General features: G+C 43.5%; 1 protein-coding gene across 2 annotated transcripts in view; it reads left to right on the top strand.

The window, feature by feature from the left end:
* The window catches only part of ACER2 (alkaline ceramidase 2), a 45,409-nt gene extending 33,964 nt beyond the window's left edge, over positions 1-11,445 (top strand). For both annotated transcript variants that reach the window (XM_061470861.1, XM_061470860.1), the window contains exons 5-6: positions 6,766-6,903; positions 8,171-11,445. In XM_061470861.1, the coding sequence (XP_061326845.1) occupies positions 6,766-6,903; positions 8,171-8,357 (325 nt within the window). In that variant the 3' untranslated portion in view covers positions 8,358-11,445. The remainder of the gene's footprint in view (positions 1-6,765; positions 6,904-8,170) is intronic.
* Positions 11,446-17,985: the final 6,540 nt, after the last annotated feature.

Below are 17,985 nucleotides of genomic sequence, written 5' to 3'. Positions count from 1 at the left end.
TTTATATAATTTACTGTCTATAAGAGAATGGATTAGCGCTAAAAGACAAGGAACACAACATAAAATGCATAAAACCCCAATACCTATTACCACTAATAACATAACAGCTTCTAGCAGCCAGTCTCACCCCCAGGTCCATCCCTGAAAGAGGTTCCACCTGGTGTTTTCTGCTAGCTGGCTAGTGAGGGTCTTTAACTTTTGTATTTATGCATGTATTGAACTGGAGCGGTCACTTAAATTCATGCAACATAACCCGTCAAAGTCTTCACACCCATGCTTATGCACTAAAAGCAAAAAAATTAATAGCTGCCCTATTTTTGTTTTGCACGATCAAGGCGGCAAGCACTTTGGCTTCGGTTCTTTGCAGACTGGTAACAAGTTTCTAGATGACATGGAGGAAAAACAAAGCAAAGCAAAGCAGTGATATGCAGGCTCCAAAACCAATGTGTTGGCCAGATATACTGGGAGTCTTGGGAACCTGGAGATAGATGCTGTTACTTGCAAAGACAGTCCTTGGCTTTCTTTATCCCCTTCTCTGCTTAAGGAATCTTAAATCACACAAGAGCAGCTTCTTGACATTAGCCTTAGAGAACAGAAGATTCAACTATAATAGTTAGTTATTATTGTAGTTACTTACACTAATGATGAAACCTGCTTTAGATGACCCTGCTTGAGCAGGGAATTTGGACTAGATCACTTCTCATGCCAAACACAGAATGCTTGGCCTCCCTTCCCTCCTGGATGGCACTCTTATAACAGAGGAGGCCATTCCTCACATCAAGCTCTGGCATGGCATGTGTCCCCACTGCTCAGTGCCTGCTGGGTTGCAGCCAACAGCAGAGCTAAAGGTTCTTCTTGGTGGCAAAAGCAGAGGCCAACCCCGTCGTGCCCTTGACTATGGTAGGAGGCATTTGGCCAGCCTCAGGCCTTGCACCTCGTTGTCAATGCGGAGTTTCACCTGCCTCATCCAATAAAGAGTTGCTACTATGGCAAAGCACACACAGATTTACATTAGCAGTATAACTACTACAGGGTGCAGCAGTGCATTGAAGATGCTGGTGGCAGTGGGGGACCAGCCAAAGAAAATTTCCCACCAGTGGAATTCTCCCACCCTCTTAATTGGTTCCATTGCCTGCGTTATAATACTACCATCGTATTAGTTTCTCTGGCTTCTGCCTTAGCATTTTCTATCAGCTGCTGTAAATTTGCATGCTCTAACATCTCTTTTACAAGTGACAAATCCATATGATGCAAGGTGTAGTTTCTTATTAGCAACTGGCTAGTAAATAGAGGTGGTTTATACACAAAATCATAGCCTCTAGTAACAGCTACATTGCAAGCACACATACTCAGGTAATTACTTTTTAGTTGCCCAAGTGATGCTTTGCAAATCATTCCTTTTTCTCTTCCTCTGTCTCATTCTGCTTGGGGTCTTCAAGGACAGCACCTGAAGCTGAGGCATCGGGTTCTTCAACTTGTCTGTCCAGCTCCAACAGGTCTGACCACCATGGACCTGTAGGTAGGACACAAACATACCCCCTCCCCTAGGTTATCAGTTCCACTGACCCTTCCCGTTTCTGAGGGCCCAAAGGATCACAATACGACATTCACCTTCAAGCCACAGGGATTTACACCCATGGCAAATGAGGATTGAGCTGTCGACTGACAGTCAGGGCAAGACCTGACAAAATCTGCTTTGCTTGAGAAGAAGACAGGTTAAGCTGTTTCTTTAAAACAGAGGCACTCTGATGAAAAAAGGAATGTGAAGCAGCTGCAGAAGTGAACTGCAGAGTGTTAACAGTCAAGGAGTTAGCTATGTCATTACCCACAGTTAAAGGGCCAAACAGGTTGGAATGCGACCTAATATGACCAATAAAAACAGAATAATTAATGCAGCAGCCAATACAGGAGCCCTACAAGCCTCTGCTCCAACGTCCCAACTTGCCCCAGTCAACTCGGCAATGTCTGTAAATTTTCGTCTGACTGGGGCTAACACAGCCCTGCAATCCCCACACCCCCACACCTGCACCCTCATATGCTAACAGAAGTGCACAAGCAGCCCCGTGACCCTCAATCTGCCTTTGTATAGCATTGTCCAGTCGGTATATAAAAGACCCCCAGGTGAACACCTGCTAAAGAAGTAGTCTCCCTGCCCCTATCCAGGCACTCTTCTCCAGGCCCAAACAGCAACACAAGTGGCCTGCTGGAACTCTAGAGGGCTTAGATCTGAGCTATGAAGCCAAACAGAAACCACATCAATCACAGTGACTGTCTTCAGTCCCTGTAATTCTGTTCTATAAACAGTCACTCCTCAGGCTGTTTCCCAGCCCAGCCTGGCACCCGTGCACACAAACACTCCCTGGCCTGCTCAAGACCCAGGTGCACTATCAGCAATTCTTCAATTATCCACGTAACAGGAACAGGATGGCTTGCAGTTGTTTATATCTCCTCCTTTTCTACTCTGCCCTTATCATGAGCTGCTTTGTCCAAGGCAAGTCCTGGTGAATTCCCTAACTGGCTTAGCTTTTCAGTCACTTGTTCAATGGGTTTTCCTTGTTCTATGGTAGTATGGGGTTTTTTGCATCCACCCCATCTAGCAACACAGTATCTGCTCCGTCCTCTGTGAGGCAAACTGGCCAGTTCTGATGTGTCTCCCCTGGCCTTTGCTTCAGTTTATCCAATAAGTTCTTAATCTCCTCAAGACTATAGTCTGTCGATTCATCTGTTCTTACTTGTCTATTTGCCTTGGTAATCATCTTACATTTAAACACAGGAGATTTGCAGGCTGCTTTCTTTTTCATGTCTGTCTCATCTGCGGTATTTGATTCTGACTCAGGGGTACCCCAAATATCTCCATTCTGTGTCTCCTGGTCCCAGTCAGGATCAGACACAAGGGCATGGACCCATGGCCTCACTGCCCTGGTATCTTTTTTATTGCTCTTTTTTTTTTGCGACGCAGCGGCTATAAATGCCTGCCTCTGCAACAGCAATTCTGCTGTGTCCCTTTCTAGCTTGGAATGTAAATCAGCTACTTGTTGCTGCAACTCTGTGTTCTTATCTACCATGCCTTTGTAGGCAAGCAGCAAGCAGCCTGTCATGTGTCCAGCATGACTCGGTCACTCCTTCAAGTGGGTATGGGTGGTTTCTACAAACTCACCCCAATACTTTAGCACTCCTGTGGGGTCCTTAGCTCCCCATGGTTCAGGTCCTACATTAGTGCAAGTCTCTATTTTATCCCACAATGTGCTTCATGGTTCCTGTGTACACCCTGGCCACTCCACAGGAGGAGCCACGGCCCAAGGCTCTTTCCTATGAAATATAGCAATAGTATATGACACAACAACCTTAAAGCAACCCTGACAGCACACACACAGACCAAGCCGCGCTTCCACACACACAGAACAGCTCCTCTTGGTGCAGCTCTGCGCCCCATTGCCCAGGCCCTGTTCTCAGTCTGCACTGTTTGTACTGTGAGAATCCGGGATTCCGGGTTGAGAGAAATGAAACACAATAAAGGAGTACAACTAGTTTGTTAATACACAACCCTATCACAACTACCAAGGCGTGGCACGATCCAGTAGCTGTGCACTCGCTACACGGCCCCACTAAGGTGTGGCACGATCCGATAGCTGTGCACTCCACTACACGGCCCCACTCTACTCGTATTATCCCAAAATGTTTCTCACAATCTCACAGACCCGGAATCCCATACTTGTCACCAGTTATGTTGCAATACCTAGCATTCCCATGAGCAAAGACTGGACACCAAACACAATGTAAGCAATCAAATGCTCTAGGCTATTTATTATTAGTGCAAAGCAGATATTTTTGTATTAATGCAAAGCAGGTTACATACATACCAACCCCTGGTTGAATGGGATACTGCTGAGCAGGAGAAGGAGATGGAACATGTTGCCTGGTCGGAGGGGTGGTAGGCAGTGTGTTGGTAGGGCGTCCCCTGAATCAAGGTGCTCATCTGTCCTTCTCACCCATCCATCCCTGCGCAGGTGCTTATATCCCCCCTTGTGTTGGAGTGGAAAATTACAAGTTGCAACATCAGCGCACATGTGGCCAGCATGTGAACAGAGGTTTACTGGTATAAGACTCGCTTTTTCTAACAGCCCTGTTAACTCCCCTATTTTGAAGGTGATGTTCCCACAAACTGTGCCAAACAGTACTTTTCTGGTTTTGTGTGTTTCACCATGGACCATTATCCATTGTCACTGACACAGATGGGGAGGAGAATCAAAAGAGTGTAAACCCCCTGGGCTGAGATAAGAACAGTCCAATAACTAAAGTATAATACAAAACTACTACTACTACTAACAATAACAATAAGGCAAATAACAAGGGGAGAGAATATAAAGCTAAAAAGTGAAAGGAAAAAAAGCCCCCATAAACAGAAGTGATGTGCAACACAATTGCTCACCACCTGCCGACCGATATCCAGCCCTGCCTGAGTACTGATCTGCCCTTCTGGGTGTCTTCCGCCAGTTTATATACTGGGCATGACATGCTGTGGTATGGAATACCTCTTTGGCTAGTTTGGGTCAGGTGTCCTGTCTCTGCTTCCTTCTGGCTTCTTGTGCCCCTCCTTACTGGCAGAGCATGAGAGACTGAAAAATCTTTGATCAGAGTAAGCATTACTTAGTAACAGCTAAAATCTCTGTGTGTTACCAGCATTGTTCGCAGACTAAAGCCAAAACACAGCACTGCACCAGCTGCTAGGAAGGAGGAAAATCACTGTTACAGCTGAAATAGGACACCTTAGCTAAACTCTGCTACTAGTGGCAGTTCTGCTTTTCTACCACAGAGAGACAGGAGTTATTCTCTTCTGTCCTTCTACAGCTGAGTAGCTGGAGATCATCTTTGTGTTGGAGGGTGTAGTGATATATTTTAGCTTGGGACGAGCTGGCATTACTACTTCCCTGACACTGAATGCAGGGTAGCCTGTGGCTTGTAGGCTGTGTAGGGCCATGCAGACAATTAGCAGTAAGTGTTGGAAAAGTTAGAACTCTCTAAATATATCAAATGAGAACATCAGGTTTCAGGCTGACAAGTATTTTGTGTGAAAGACAGGAAGACCAAATTGCTTTCTGGCCTGTGTTGCACTGTGTTAGTCTGTTGTCAAGGACAGTTGTGTATAAAGATTAGGGAGCATAAATACTACTGCAATACAGGCAGTAAAGACATGTTTGACTATTCAAGCTCCCTCCTTCAAGGATACACATTTTTATTGCTTATGAGTGTCACAATGTAAAGTGTCCCTTTAAAAGACCTGTTTGCCAGGCATTTCTCGTCTTCAGATGCAGTGAATTGTCCCAGGAATTGTGTGGAAGAAGACTTGTGATTCAGTGTCAAATCTACTGGGATGGCTAGATTGGAGCAGAGAGAAGAGTTGGCTGCTGATCTGATGAAGGGGAAGAGACATTCCCAATATATTCATGACAGAAGTGTAAGACGTAGAAGATGAGTGTGGAATAGAGAAGCCCCTCTTGAAGACCTTGGGACAGAGGAAGTGATTGTGGGGTGATTGGCATTGACTTGTTTTTTTTCTACAATACAGAAGACAGGGGCCTGCAATCCTCACAAAGTTTGAGTATTCCTTGTTACACTGACTAGAGATTTGGCTTTTTGGTTTACTGTTGACATGTACTTCAAACAAGTCACTTTAAGCAAATTATTCTGTCATCTGATCAGTAGATGTGGGACTGCTTTAGGAGATAGGAATTAACCAACTAAAAAAACTGTCATCCAGTTCCTTTTTTTACCAGTCTCTGTATAGTGACAAGTACTGTCCTGGGTTCAGCAGTAGCAGTCATTTTTATTCCTTCTTAGTAGCTGGTGCAGCTCTGTGTTTTGACTTTCGGCCTGGGAATAGAGCTGATAACACTGATGTTTTAGTCTGACCAAGGACTTTCTGAGCCTCATGCTCTGCCAGGGAGGAGGGGAAGCTGGGAAGAAGCAGAGACAGGACACCTGATCCAAACTAGCCAAAGAGGTATTCCATACCACAGCATGTCACGTCCAGTATATAAACTGGGGGCAGTTACCTGGAAGGGCTAGTGGACTTCGGGGTTGGACAAGGTATCGGGGAGAGCTTGGTCGGGCTGGAGGGGGCGAGTTATCGGTCAGCGGGTGATGAGGTGTTGTATTCTCTTCCCTTGTTATTTCCTTTATCATTATTATCATTGGTGGTAGCAGTAGTGATTTGTGTTATACCTTAGTTACTAAACTGTTCTTATCTCAACCCGTGGGAGATGCATTCTTTTCGATTCTCCTCTCCGTCCCTGTCCCTCCGGGAGTAGGGGGAGGGAAAGAAGGGGGGGGGAGTGAGTAAATGAGCTGCCTGACTGGTTTTAAACCACGACAAATACCAACAAATCTGAGCACTTCCTGTGTGGCTGATTGTTCGCAGACAGCATGTGTAACTACCAGTCACTAGTTAGTAGGTCCTAGATGCCCCTCCATGCGTATGGGAATGCTTTGATGTTTGCCCACCATTTGCAGATTGGTCTTTCGTAGAATACCCAAAACACATCTACTGATTGGAAGGTTTGGTTTGTTACCTTGCCACTGCCTTGCATCAGAGCCATATTTACTGTAAGTAAAGTGTCTCTATTAAAGACATTTATTGTGGAGCCATATTAAAGACGGCATTATGAATCCTACCCTAAAATATGTATGGCCAAAAATCATCAAGCTGACATTACAAAGCAAATTTTACATTGTTTCATAACAACTTCTTTGTGTTTTCTTCCTTAGATGTGAAAACCTACGTGTGTACAAACTGGGCCTCTTTTCAGGCCTTTGGTGGACGCTAGCACTTTTCTGCTGGATCAGTGACAAAGCATTTTGTGAGACCTGGTCCTCATTTAATTTCCCTTATTTGCACTGTGTGTGGTAAGTGTTGTGTATAAAGTCCAGAGTTTGATTAGAATATAATATATTGTCACCACGTTACAAAATCACAACATGGTTGGGGTTGGAAGAGACTTCTGGAGATCATCCCCCTGATAAAGGAGGTTCACCTAGAGCAGGTTGCACAGGATTGTGTACAGGCAGGTTTTGAATATTTCCCAAGAAAGAGACTCCACATCTTTTGGGCAATCTGTCCTAGTGCTCTGCCACCCTCAAAGTAAAGAAGTTCTTTATCATATTCAGATAGAAGCTCCTGTGTTCCAGTTTATGCGCGTTGCCCCTCATCCTGTTGCTGAGCACCACTGCAAAGTGTCTGGCCCCATCCTCTAGACACTGGCCCTGAAGATATTTGTGTGCATTGGTAGATCCCCTCTCAGTTGTCTTCTGTAGGCTGAACAGGCACAGCCCTCTCAGCCTTTCCTCATCAGAGATGTTCCAGTCCTCTAATCGTCACTGTAGCCCTCCACTGGACTCTCTCCAGTGGCTCCTTGTCTTGTACTGAGGAGTCCAGACCTGGACACAGTACTGTGGATGCAGCCTCATGAGCGCAGAGTAGTGTGGGAGGATCGCATCCCGCAACCTGCTGGCAGTGCTTTTTCCTCATGGACCTCAGAATACCACTGGCCTTCTTAGCCACAAGGGCACATTACCCTTCTGTGCAGTCTGGTGGCTATTTCTGGTTAAGGCTTCATAGGATTACTGTTAAGATTATACGTCAGAGCAAGTCTCATGCTATCCAAGGTGTTAGATTTAGGAGTCTCCCTGGCTTGATCAGATTCTTCAGACACTAAGTTCATTAATTCTAGCCGAATTCCTTGCTCTACTGGTTACTGAAAATTCTGCAGCACTGCTCAATTGGAAGCTTAAACTTCCACTGTTAACAACTGAGGTGAAGTGGGGGAGCAGTGAGGGACTTTGGTGCTTTTTCTCTTTTACCACTTGGCAAGTTGTGCTCTCTTATTCAAGATACCATATCTCAGCATTTCTACTCAGATCTGTCGTGTGCAGAGAGGCAAAAAAGCTGCAGCCAGTTTAGACCAAGGATAAGCTATGGTTTTGTTGTTTTCTTTATTTTCTGTATTCTTTGCCTGTATGCAAAAGGCAGCCAGCAACCCTCGGGGGGATAGTCAGGGGAAGAAGATGGATAGACTGATTATAAAGCTTGGTGAGATGTTTGATTGCTTTACTGAAGTCATGTTACTTATTTTTCCTTTTTTCTGGGGGGGCGGGGGTGGGTGTCTATTCTTAGGCACATTTTGATTTGTCTTGCGGCGTACCTGGGCTGTGTCTGCTTTGCTTACTTCGATGCTGCCTCTGAGATCCCCGAGCAGGGCCCTGTCATAAAGTTCTGGCCCAGTGAAAGATGGGCGTTCATTGGGGTTCCCTACGTCACCCTCCTCTGTGCACACAAGAAAGCACCTGTGAAGGTCACATGAAGTTAGCCACGGAATGAGGATGGAGATGCAACTTATATTCCAGTACAGACAGTATTTAAATGATGATAATTGAATAGGGTTGTATTTTATCTTCTTCCTAAGATATGCAGCACTTCAGGTGTCATAGAAAGAGGAAGCAAGTGTGTTCTTTCCTCTCTGGAGAGGAATGAGGAAGCAGGAAGGTGGAGGCCCTCAAGCACTAAAGTAACCACTGCCTTCTCTGGCTGGCTCTGTTTTGCACTGTATTTTCAATGGAGCATTTTTCTTGATAAAAGCTCTTTCCAAATACCAGGCTCAAGGAATGATGTTTCTGCAGTAGGTCTCCTCTGGTGCTTAATTTGCTCCATTTGTAACTTGTGGCTAAAGGCCTCGTTTGCGACATAAGCCAGTCCAAGATGCCTGCATGCCATCCTGTGTTCTTCTCAACTATAATTTTGATGTGGGTGCACATCGCCACAAGAGTGTGCTCAAAGCACGTGCTCCTCCCAGCCTGGCATATATACAGTGAGTTTGGCTGTGCATCACATTGGATCACAGAGTATGTGGTTACTTCCCCAAGTACAACAGGAGACAAGTGCAAAGTGTTTGCAACTGGGCAACTGAATCAGTGCAGTTAGGCAGTGTAAATGCAAGAATAGCTGACAGAAGATTGTCACTAAAATTAAATAGGAGTTCAAAGGTTTTGAAAGGTTTTGAATTTTTCTGTAGACTGACCTTTAGACATTTGTATGCTGCATATTTCCCTCTTACAGAAATGTCACAGAAATCCCTTTCTACCTCTACAGAGACATTTGGTCTTGAATTTGGTATTGAAGTTCACACAGAAGGCTGAACATTAACTTCAGTGACAGCTCAGGTCAGCATGTGGATTGACAGTGTGATTAAACTACAAAAACTCATAGGTGCCTACCTGTACATCCAATTTGAGAGTTAACTTCTCACCAAGGCGTTGCAAAGTGACGTGAACGATAGTCCAGTGCTCCGCTAGCTATACTGACACTTTTTTAGAAAAAAAAGTAGATGACTGCTTAAGAACCAAGCTGAAGACTTAGATTTCAGTGAACAATGAAATGCAACATTGAATCTTGCATTCTTAGAAAACAACAGTATATTCAAATTTTCTGTTTGTTTTCAGCCTGTTTTGTAAAGATAAGCATGTCTAGATCTATTTAATTTTAAGGTTATATTTTGGGTTGAGATTCAGGAATGGCTCTGTTTTTTGCAGCAATTTATGCTAGTTCTGTTTAAAAAATGGTGCAAAGTGTAGGCATATTTTTCAAATATTAGCAGTTGTAGATGCTAGTAGCTGCAGTCTTGGAAAAAAAAGGTCTGCTTACATTCCACCTAACATCTGAACTGTAAGTAGGTTAAGGCTTCGGATATTTTTCCAAATACTTTTTTTCATATTAGACCAGGAAATACCATTTCCTCTGTGCTTTCCTTTGTCTCATGTTGTACTTTCTTTCTAGTAATGTGAAAATGTAACTCTATACAGTGTTATCTTTAGGAAGGTGACTTTTAACAAGAATTTTGGGGTGAATTAACTTTCAAGCATTGTAAAACATTTACGATAACTTTTATGTTCAAATCTGTGCTTAGAAAACAAGAGCTAAGGTGTATGCTGTTATGCTTAAAGCAAAGTTTTATTAGTGGGAGATGTGACTGTCTTCTTGAGAACTTCAAAGCTGGTAAGTAGCCTACTGTCAGGTTGACTGACAGATCATAAATCCAGCAAAATCTGTCCAGTGGAACAGTGCAAAATTTGTATCACTTGCTAGTAGATTCGTCTGAGAGAAACATGATCTTTTTGACACAGTCATGTAATTTTTATATGAAACTTGTTTGTGAAAATTCATATGGTAACGTTTGTTAGTCTTTGAAACACTGCTGCTTTTTCCTTTTCCTTCCTCTTTCCCTAAATATGAAATACGCTTCTCAGATATTAAAATTCATATGATTAGATCCTTAAACACATAGGCTTGCTGGCTGGAACCCAGCTAATGGTGTTGTTGCCTGACATGGTCCTACTTTGAGTAAGATTTTTCAATAGTGTTTTCTAAATTATTATATTATGGTAAATAAGTTATTTTCAGTATTGCTTGGGAACTTGGTAACTGCCGATGTAATGAAGAATTACTGGAGCCTTCCTACTCAGTATTTTTTTGAAAGCAACCTTTGACTCAAAGAGCTCTAATCAACCTGCTGTCAACTGCTGTCTTATGCTCTACAGAGTCTGACTGCTCACAAAGAAGTAATTTTGTAATTGAAAGACCTATCAGAGAGCATTCAGCTATTGCAGAGGTGAGCAAATGTAGGTACAGGCCAAGAATCATCTCCTGTATTTTTATTAACTAACCTCTGGCCTTTGTACTCTTCAAACAAAGATCACTATCTGATCTCCACTATAGAATTAGTTGGGAGTATTCCACTGTAATAACAGCCCACAACTTCTTGGTGTAGCTACTGCATTTTATATTAAATTAATATTAACTTATATGTTATGACAAAGGCTACACTTGTTTCAAAAAGGTAAGAAAAGGGCAGTTTTTATCAGATTCACAGCTTTACAGAGTGAACTTTCATGATAACATTAGTACCCAAAGAAGTATGTGATTGGCATACAGGGGGTTTGTGCACTGCCCTGATCATACACAGGAATAAACATGCACAAGTAAGTGCATTATGTTGGAGATAAAATGATTTATATGCACCCTCAGATTTTAAAGCCTCAAAATGCTTTCTTCCCTTGCTGGCAGGAAGTGTGTGGGTTTGTAGTCTTTAGGTTCAATTAGTATTTTAGTTTAAATAGTGGGATGCAATATTGTGTTGAGTATAATGTCGATTCTGTATATTGGTGTGTGAAACCCATCATTCCTTGAAGGTTAAACTTCAGGTTATTCAAGAAAGGGTATTTAGCTCTCTGTGATGGCAAACACTTGCCCAGTTCACAGTCACTAAAATTCAATAAGTAGCATGTAAGGAGTGATGTTGGGGTTTTTGTTTTTCTTCATCTCTGTTGAAGTCTGTATACTGAATGTTTGTGGAAAGCATGTAATACTTTGCAACATTAAATTGCATTTGAAACAAATATTGTTTGCCTTTTCATACGTTGTATTTGTGGAAAAGAATGCAGCTGCCTAATGCCTTGAAGTATAGGAAGGATAACCTTCCTCACTCAGGAGTTCTGGCTTTTAAAGGAGGAGGGAGACTGTTGAAGACCATTAATAAATGAAATAGGGACCAAACTGATTTTTTGTAGGTAAAGCAAATACTTGGAAAACTGCAAGCCCAGGAGTCAATAAGTGTCAAGGAATCACTAAGAATGAGTGGCCTGTGTTTCCACAAATCGAAAAATCTGTGTCAGAGTAAGTACTTGGAGAACAAAGTGTGTATCTTCAGTGTTTGTTACCCAACAGTGTGCTCCTTACTTAGGCTACATAGTAGCTTTGCATCTCCCTCTCTGCTCCTGCTTCCCTTTTACCACATTTCCTCTCACCCCACGTAAAAGACCTTTTTTGAGACGTTTGCAGATCCCCATAAGCCAATGTGATCTGGTTTGAAATAACTGTTGTGTGAAAGCATAGCTATAATTCAAGAATATTACTCACCCAGAGTTAATCTCTTGCAGTTGGTAAGATGTCAAAAACAGCTGGTGAATTGGCTCATATATCATCCTGTTACTCAGCCTGCTGTATCTGGAGATTATTGACATGGTTTCCCATGGAAACCAGGAGAATGTCATCATAGCACTGAATTTTTTCTGATAACTTCAGAGCTTCTGGTTTCTTTTGACCAGATATGACAGAGGAAGAGGCTTAGACATAATTTCCTACAAGCTGTGCAAGACAGATGGTTAGGAAGAGAAGCCAAGCCTCTGGGACAAGCTGTCTCAAGAACCTTGTTGTTAAAATAACAGAGAACATACCCAGGAAAGAAAGCAAAGCAGTGATCAAGTTCTGGGTGGGCTTTGATTGAGGCTCATACCAGCTGCAGCATCAGGAGCCAGTTACACATGGAAGAAGTTTGACAGGTTTCTGTTCCAGAGATGAAGGAATTACTTTACTCTACACAGACTTGCCTTTTTCTCCAAACTTCTGAGAGAGAAACTTCATCAAGAGAGGCAGTTTGGAATCGCATAACACCTGACTGTTGGTAAAACACTGCAAACTGAGAAAGACTGAAGTTTCAAAGAGGTGACTTTTATGCCCACAAACTCAGGAACCATGAAAAAAGTTTGTAAACTCCCAGTATATACTGAGGAGTTTCTCAGGGGCAAGTGATGTCTTCCTCGTTTAGTTTTCTTCTGTGATACAGTATTTCCCTGTGGCTGTGGAACAAGCAGTTACACTGTTAGATTTTGATACTGATAAAATTTCTAACACAGTCTGACAGGACATTATCGTAAAAGTCCTAGTGAGTTTGGCAAAAATGTTTAAAGATAAAGGTTTATAAAAGGTTTAAAGATAAATAAAAGATCTTGCACCATGTTTCCACTATAGGAAGTCTTTGCATATCTGAGATCATGAGGAGCAGACTGGCTAAGTGGTACGTGTTTTCTCCACAGGCACAAGGGAGAGGGTTAATGACACAGACTAGTCCCTCAAAAGCACAGTGTGAGGCACGCAGCAAAGGGGAAGCTATGTCTGCTGTCTGTTTAACAAATGCTCAGTTCTTACTTCATGCTCCATGTTCATTTTGTGTCACTTCCCAAACTGTGATGAACAGCACTATGTATTTTCACTGAGGGGCAGGGCTAATTACCATGGGGAGGGACACAGCTTTGGAAACAGCTTTGAAAACACTGAAGCAGGTTTGCAGCTGAATGCCAGTTTAGGTACTCCATGATCGCTCACAACAGGCTTTCTCTGTGAGGAACCATCCTTTTATTTCTTTTTTTATGTAGAATGGCATAATCAAATATGTGATTGGCCCTTAAACTGTACCTAGCAGTAACCACAGTGTCAGGAAAGAATGGACATCCTGATGGGAAAAAACATCGAAATATTTTGCAGTGATCTCATGTTTTGCTCTGTTTCCATTGTTCCTCCTTTCTCTGACCACAAATATTAGTTCTAGAAAAAGCCAACTCAAAAAACAGAAAACTGTTTGAGGTGAATGTGGGTATGTAAGGCATTATTTATGTATAAATGTGCATCTTAAAAAGTTGTACAGTCCTGGACCTTGCTTTAAAAGCAGGAAAGTCTTGTAAGTTCAAAACATTCAGAAAAATGGATGAGACACTGCTTTCCGTGCACACCACAGTATCTGAGCACCAAAATGCATGCTAGCTGTTAGGGAAGATGAAACTGGTAATTGTATCATGTAACAGAGATACTCATAGTGGAGGTTTGGGGTTTTTGTTTTGTAGAACTGGAAGATGTTACACTTCTGTTAAATACAGGAGTACTTCTTGGTGCCTTTTATGACTCAGCTAGGAAGGCCTGTGATAGGGACCATGCTATGGTATATAGGATGCAGACATTCAAAAGTGTTCCTTTCAACACTTCATCTTATAGACCACAGAGGAAGTGAAGGGAGCTGTTTGTTTTAGATTAGCTGTATGGGACGGAAAGGATGGGACTGATAGCTGTTACCTGCTGTTGGGTTTGAGCACTTTATAAACAGCCCAGCCACTCCATCTCCCCTTCCAAAACTCTTAGTGAGAACTGTACCCCCTCCACCTCGCCAGGGAAAGAGGTTCGCTCTCTCAGGTTGTGATCTTACAGGGGTCACTCCCATGTCACTGAAGAGAGTGAACAAACCTGAGAACTTGACCTCGCACATGATAAAGACAGGCTGTGGGGGCTGTAATGGTTTCAGTTCCTGACTAAATGTCAGATGATCAGTGGATGGTTAAATCCAAGAAGCCAGGAGCTCATTATGGTACTTCTGTTTCTTCTTTAGCACCATCTGTGAGTTACCTGTGCTAGATTTTTCATCAACCATAAGACTGTCATCTTTACGCTACTGTTCTTCAGAGAGTAGGAAGAATGGGGAATGGTGCAGTCTGACAGACATTTCAGTTCCATCCAAATCTTCTGTCGTTTGAGTCTCTGTTGTCTTCATATTTGCCTTATCAGCACCAAATAAGATGTAGAAAAAGAATCTATTTTCTTTATGCCTCTCTCAAGCAGGCTTTTTAAATGAAGCAGAAGTTCACAATGATTTTTGTTCTGTGGTCTGGTTGGTACAACATGCAAATTACTCAGCTGTATTTTTTTGATCCTGGACAGTAATATTTGACAGTAGTGTTTCCTGAAAACCATAAATTGACCAAGTGGTATGATTATCTCTAACTGGCTGAATGGGATACTTAAGAAAGATTTCAATGGGATTACTTCTAGAAAAAGAATTGGTGAACTACTAAGATACAGTTTGTGAGGCTAGCTGGGTATAGCAATAATTTCTTGAGCACCACTAAGACTATTTTATTCTTTTAGATGGTGATAATTTTTACCTTAGAGGGTTGAGGATGTCTGATTTTAAGTGTTACTGGTATTCTTACCTTTTCTCCACTGCCAGGATGGGCCCATGACATTAAATTTACAATTATAAGAATCATGGGGAAGAATCTGAAAATTCAGTTAGGCTCTGATGGGCAAGTTAGGAAACAGTATGTTTATTTGAGCTACCTTTGGAATGTTGCCACTGTTGTCACAGAATCATGGAATGATTGAGGCTGGAGGGGAGCACCAGAGGTCATCTAGTCCAACCTTCCTACTCAAGCAAGGTCACCTAGAGCACATAACTCAGATTTGTGTCTGGACAGTTCTTGAACATCTCCAGGGAAGGAGGCTCCACAACCCCTCTGAGCAACCTGTTCCAGTGCTCTGCCACCCTCACAGGATCTCCTCCCTTGACCTGCTGGCAGTGCTCTTCCTGATGCAGCCCAGGATACCATTGACCTGCTTGGCCACAAGGGCACATTGCTGCTGGCTCATGGACAATGTTTTGCCCACCAGGACCCCTAGGTTCTTCTCCACAGAGCTGCTTTCCCGCAGGTTGACCCCTCACATGTGCCGGTGCATGGGGTTGTTCCTCCCAGGTGCAGGACCCTGCACTTGCCTTTGTTGTATTTCAAAAGTTTCCCACCTGCCTCTCTCACGCCTGTCTAGATCTTTCTGAATGACAACACAGCTCCCTGGGGTCCCTCAGCCAAGTCATTGATGGGTGTATGTTACACAACACTGGACCCAGTATTGGCCCCTGGAGTACACCGCTAGTTACAGGTCTCCAACCAGACCCTGTGCCACTGATCACAACCCCTGACACCTGCCATTCAGTCAGTTCTCAAGTCACCTCACCTTCCACTCATCCAGCCTGTACTTCCTGAGCTCCTCTGTGAGGATGTCATGGGAGACAGTATTGAAAGCCTTGCTTAAGTCCAGGTAGACAACATCCCCAGCTTCCCCCTCATCTATCCAGCTGGTTTTCCCATCACAGAAGGCAACCAGGTTGGTTAAGCATGATTTTCCTTTAGTGAATCCGTGCTGACTACTCCTGGTCATCTTCTTGTCCTTCATGTGCTTACAGGTTGGTTCCAGGATGAGCTGTTCCATCATTTTCCAGGTATGGAGGTGAGGCTGAGTAGCCTGTAGTTCCCTGGGTTCTCTTTCTTGCCCTTTTTAAAGACAGGGGTGACATTAGCTATCTTCTAGTCCCCAGGCACCTCTCCTGATTGACATGACCCTTAAAAGATGATTGAAGGTGACCTGGGAATGGTGTCTGCCAGGTCCCTCAGCACTTGTAGGTACACACCGTCAGGGCCCTTCGACATGTGGATGTCAAGTTTGACTAAATGATTTTTAAACCAATCCTCTTCAAATACGGGAAAGACATCTCCAGATGTTTCCCTGGTCTCTTGGGATAATGATTCCTGAGGGCTGGTCTTGGCAATGAAGACTGAAGCAAAGAAGGCATTCAGTATCTCTGCCTTCTCTGCATCCTCTGTTGCCAGGGTCCCTGCTCCATTCAGCAGCAGGCCCACATTTTCCCTGCTTTTTCTCTTACTGATGTACTTGAAGAAGCCCTTTTCCTTAGCCAAAAAGTTGTCAAAATCAGTCCGGTTGATGGCACAAAGTATGTCTGTGAGGTTACTCATTTCTTACTACAAGAGGTGTTAGCCTTTATGGGTGCAGATTTATGATGCAAACTCATCAGACCATTGCTCAGCGGATGCTAGGGGGAAGACCTGCTGCAAGGATTCTCTTGCATTCTGTCAGCACTGGAGTGGGGCCTCAGGCTTTAATAAATATCTTTTGAGTTTAATTCTTTTGCTAACAGAAGTCCATGTCATGCTTTAAGCCCAGCCAGCAAACCAGAACCATGCAGCCACTCATTCACACGCCCGCCTTCCTCCCCTGCTCCCAGAAGGATGGGGAGGAGAATCAAAAGAATGTAACGCCCATGGGTTGAGATAAGAACAGTCCAGTAACTAAGGTATAACACAAACCACTGCTGCTACCACCAATAATGATAATGATAAGGGAAATAACAAGGGAAGAGAATACTGCTCGCCACCCACCCACAGATACCCAGCCTGACCTGAGCAGCGATCCAACCCTTCCAGGTAACTGCCCCCAGTTTATATACTGGACGTGATGTGCTGTGGTATGGATTAGCTCTTTGGCTAGTTTGGGTCAGGTGTCCTGTCTCTGCTTCCTCCCGGCTTCCCCTCCTCCCTGCCAGAGCATGAGACTCAGAAAGTCCTTGGTCAGAGTAACCATTACTGAGCAGCAACTAAAAACATTGGTGTTACCAGTGCTGTTCCCAGGCTGAAAGTCAAAACCACAGCACTGCAGCAGCTACTAAGAAGGAGAAAAAATGACTGCTGCTGCTGAACCCAGGACAGTATCCATCCCTTATTCCATACCATTGACATCATGCTCAGATCACACGTTTTCCAATACACCATCACTCTTGTCTCATATATATATATGTATATATATATGTATACATATATATATATGAGACATATATATATATATGATGTATATATATATATGTATATATATATATATACATCAACACACACACAAGGAGAGAGAGAGATCGTTCCTTAGTGCATGGACGATTCCCTATAAAGCTTCTGAATTAATCCGGTCCATGATGTTGGGCTCCATCTCTTGTAAGTCTTTCAGAGCAGGAGAGGCTGTGTGCAGTGTTGGACTGTTGCCTGCTGATGGTACCACAGAACTCGTCTGGTTTCATCAAACTTCATTCTTTGTTGGAATGATGGTGGGAAGGAAGTCTCATGGGTGACTTCAACCACCCTGACATCTGTTGGAAGGATAGTACAGCCTGGCACAAGCAATCCAAGAGGTTCCTCGATTGTGTAGAAGACAACTTCCTTCTGCAAGTAATAGAGGAGCTGACAAGGAGAGGTGCCATGCTTGACCTCGTGCTCAACAACAGGGAAGGGCTGGTTGGAAATGTGATGCTCCAGGGCAGCCTTGGATGCAGCGATCATGAGATGCTCGAATTTGAGATCCTCAGGACAGTGAGAAGAGCGTGCAGCAAGCTTACTGCCCTGAACTTAGAGCAGACTTTGGCCTCTTCAGGAGCCTGCTTCGGAAGGTTCCATGGGATACAGCCCTAGGGGGCAGGGGGGCCCAAGACTCTTGGTTGA

The sequence above is a fragment of the Pezoporus flaviventris genome, unplaced genomic scaffold, assembly GCF_033815535.1.
Source record: "Pezoporus flaviventris isolate CSIRO_AGI_PZ_B2104156 unplaced genomic scaffold, CSIRO_AGI_Pfla_v1 ptg000064l, whole genome shotgun sequence".
NCBI classification, from domain to species: Eukaryota; Metazoa; Chordata; class Aves; order Psittaciformes; family Psittacidae; genus Pezoporus; species Pezoporus flaviventris.
Note: the sequence above shows the minus strand (reverse complement) of the source record. Positions and strands in the feature narration are given on the sequence as shown.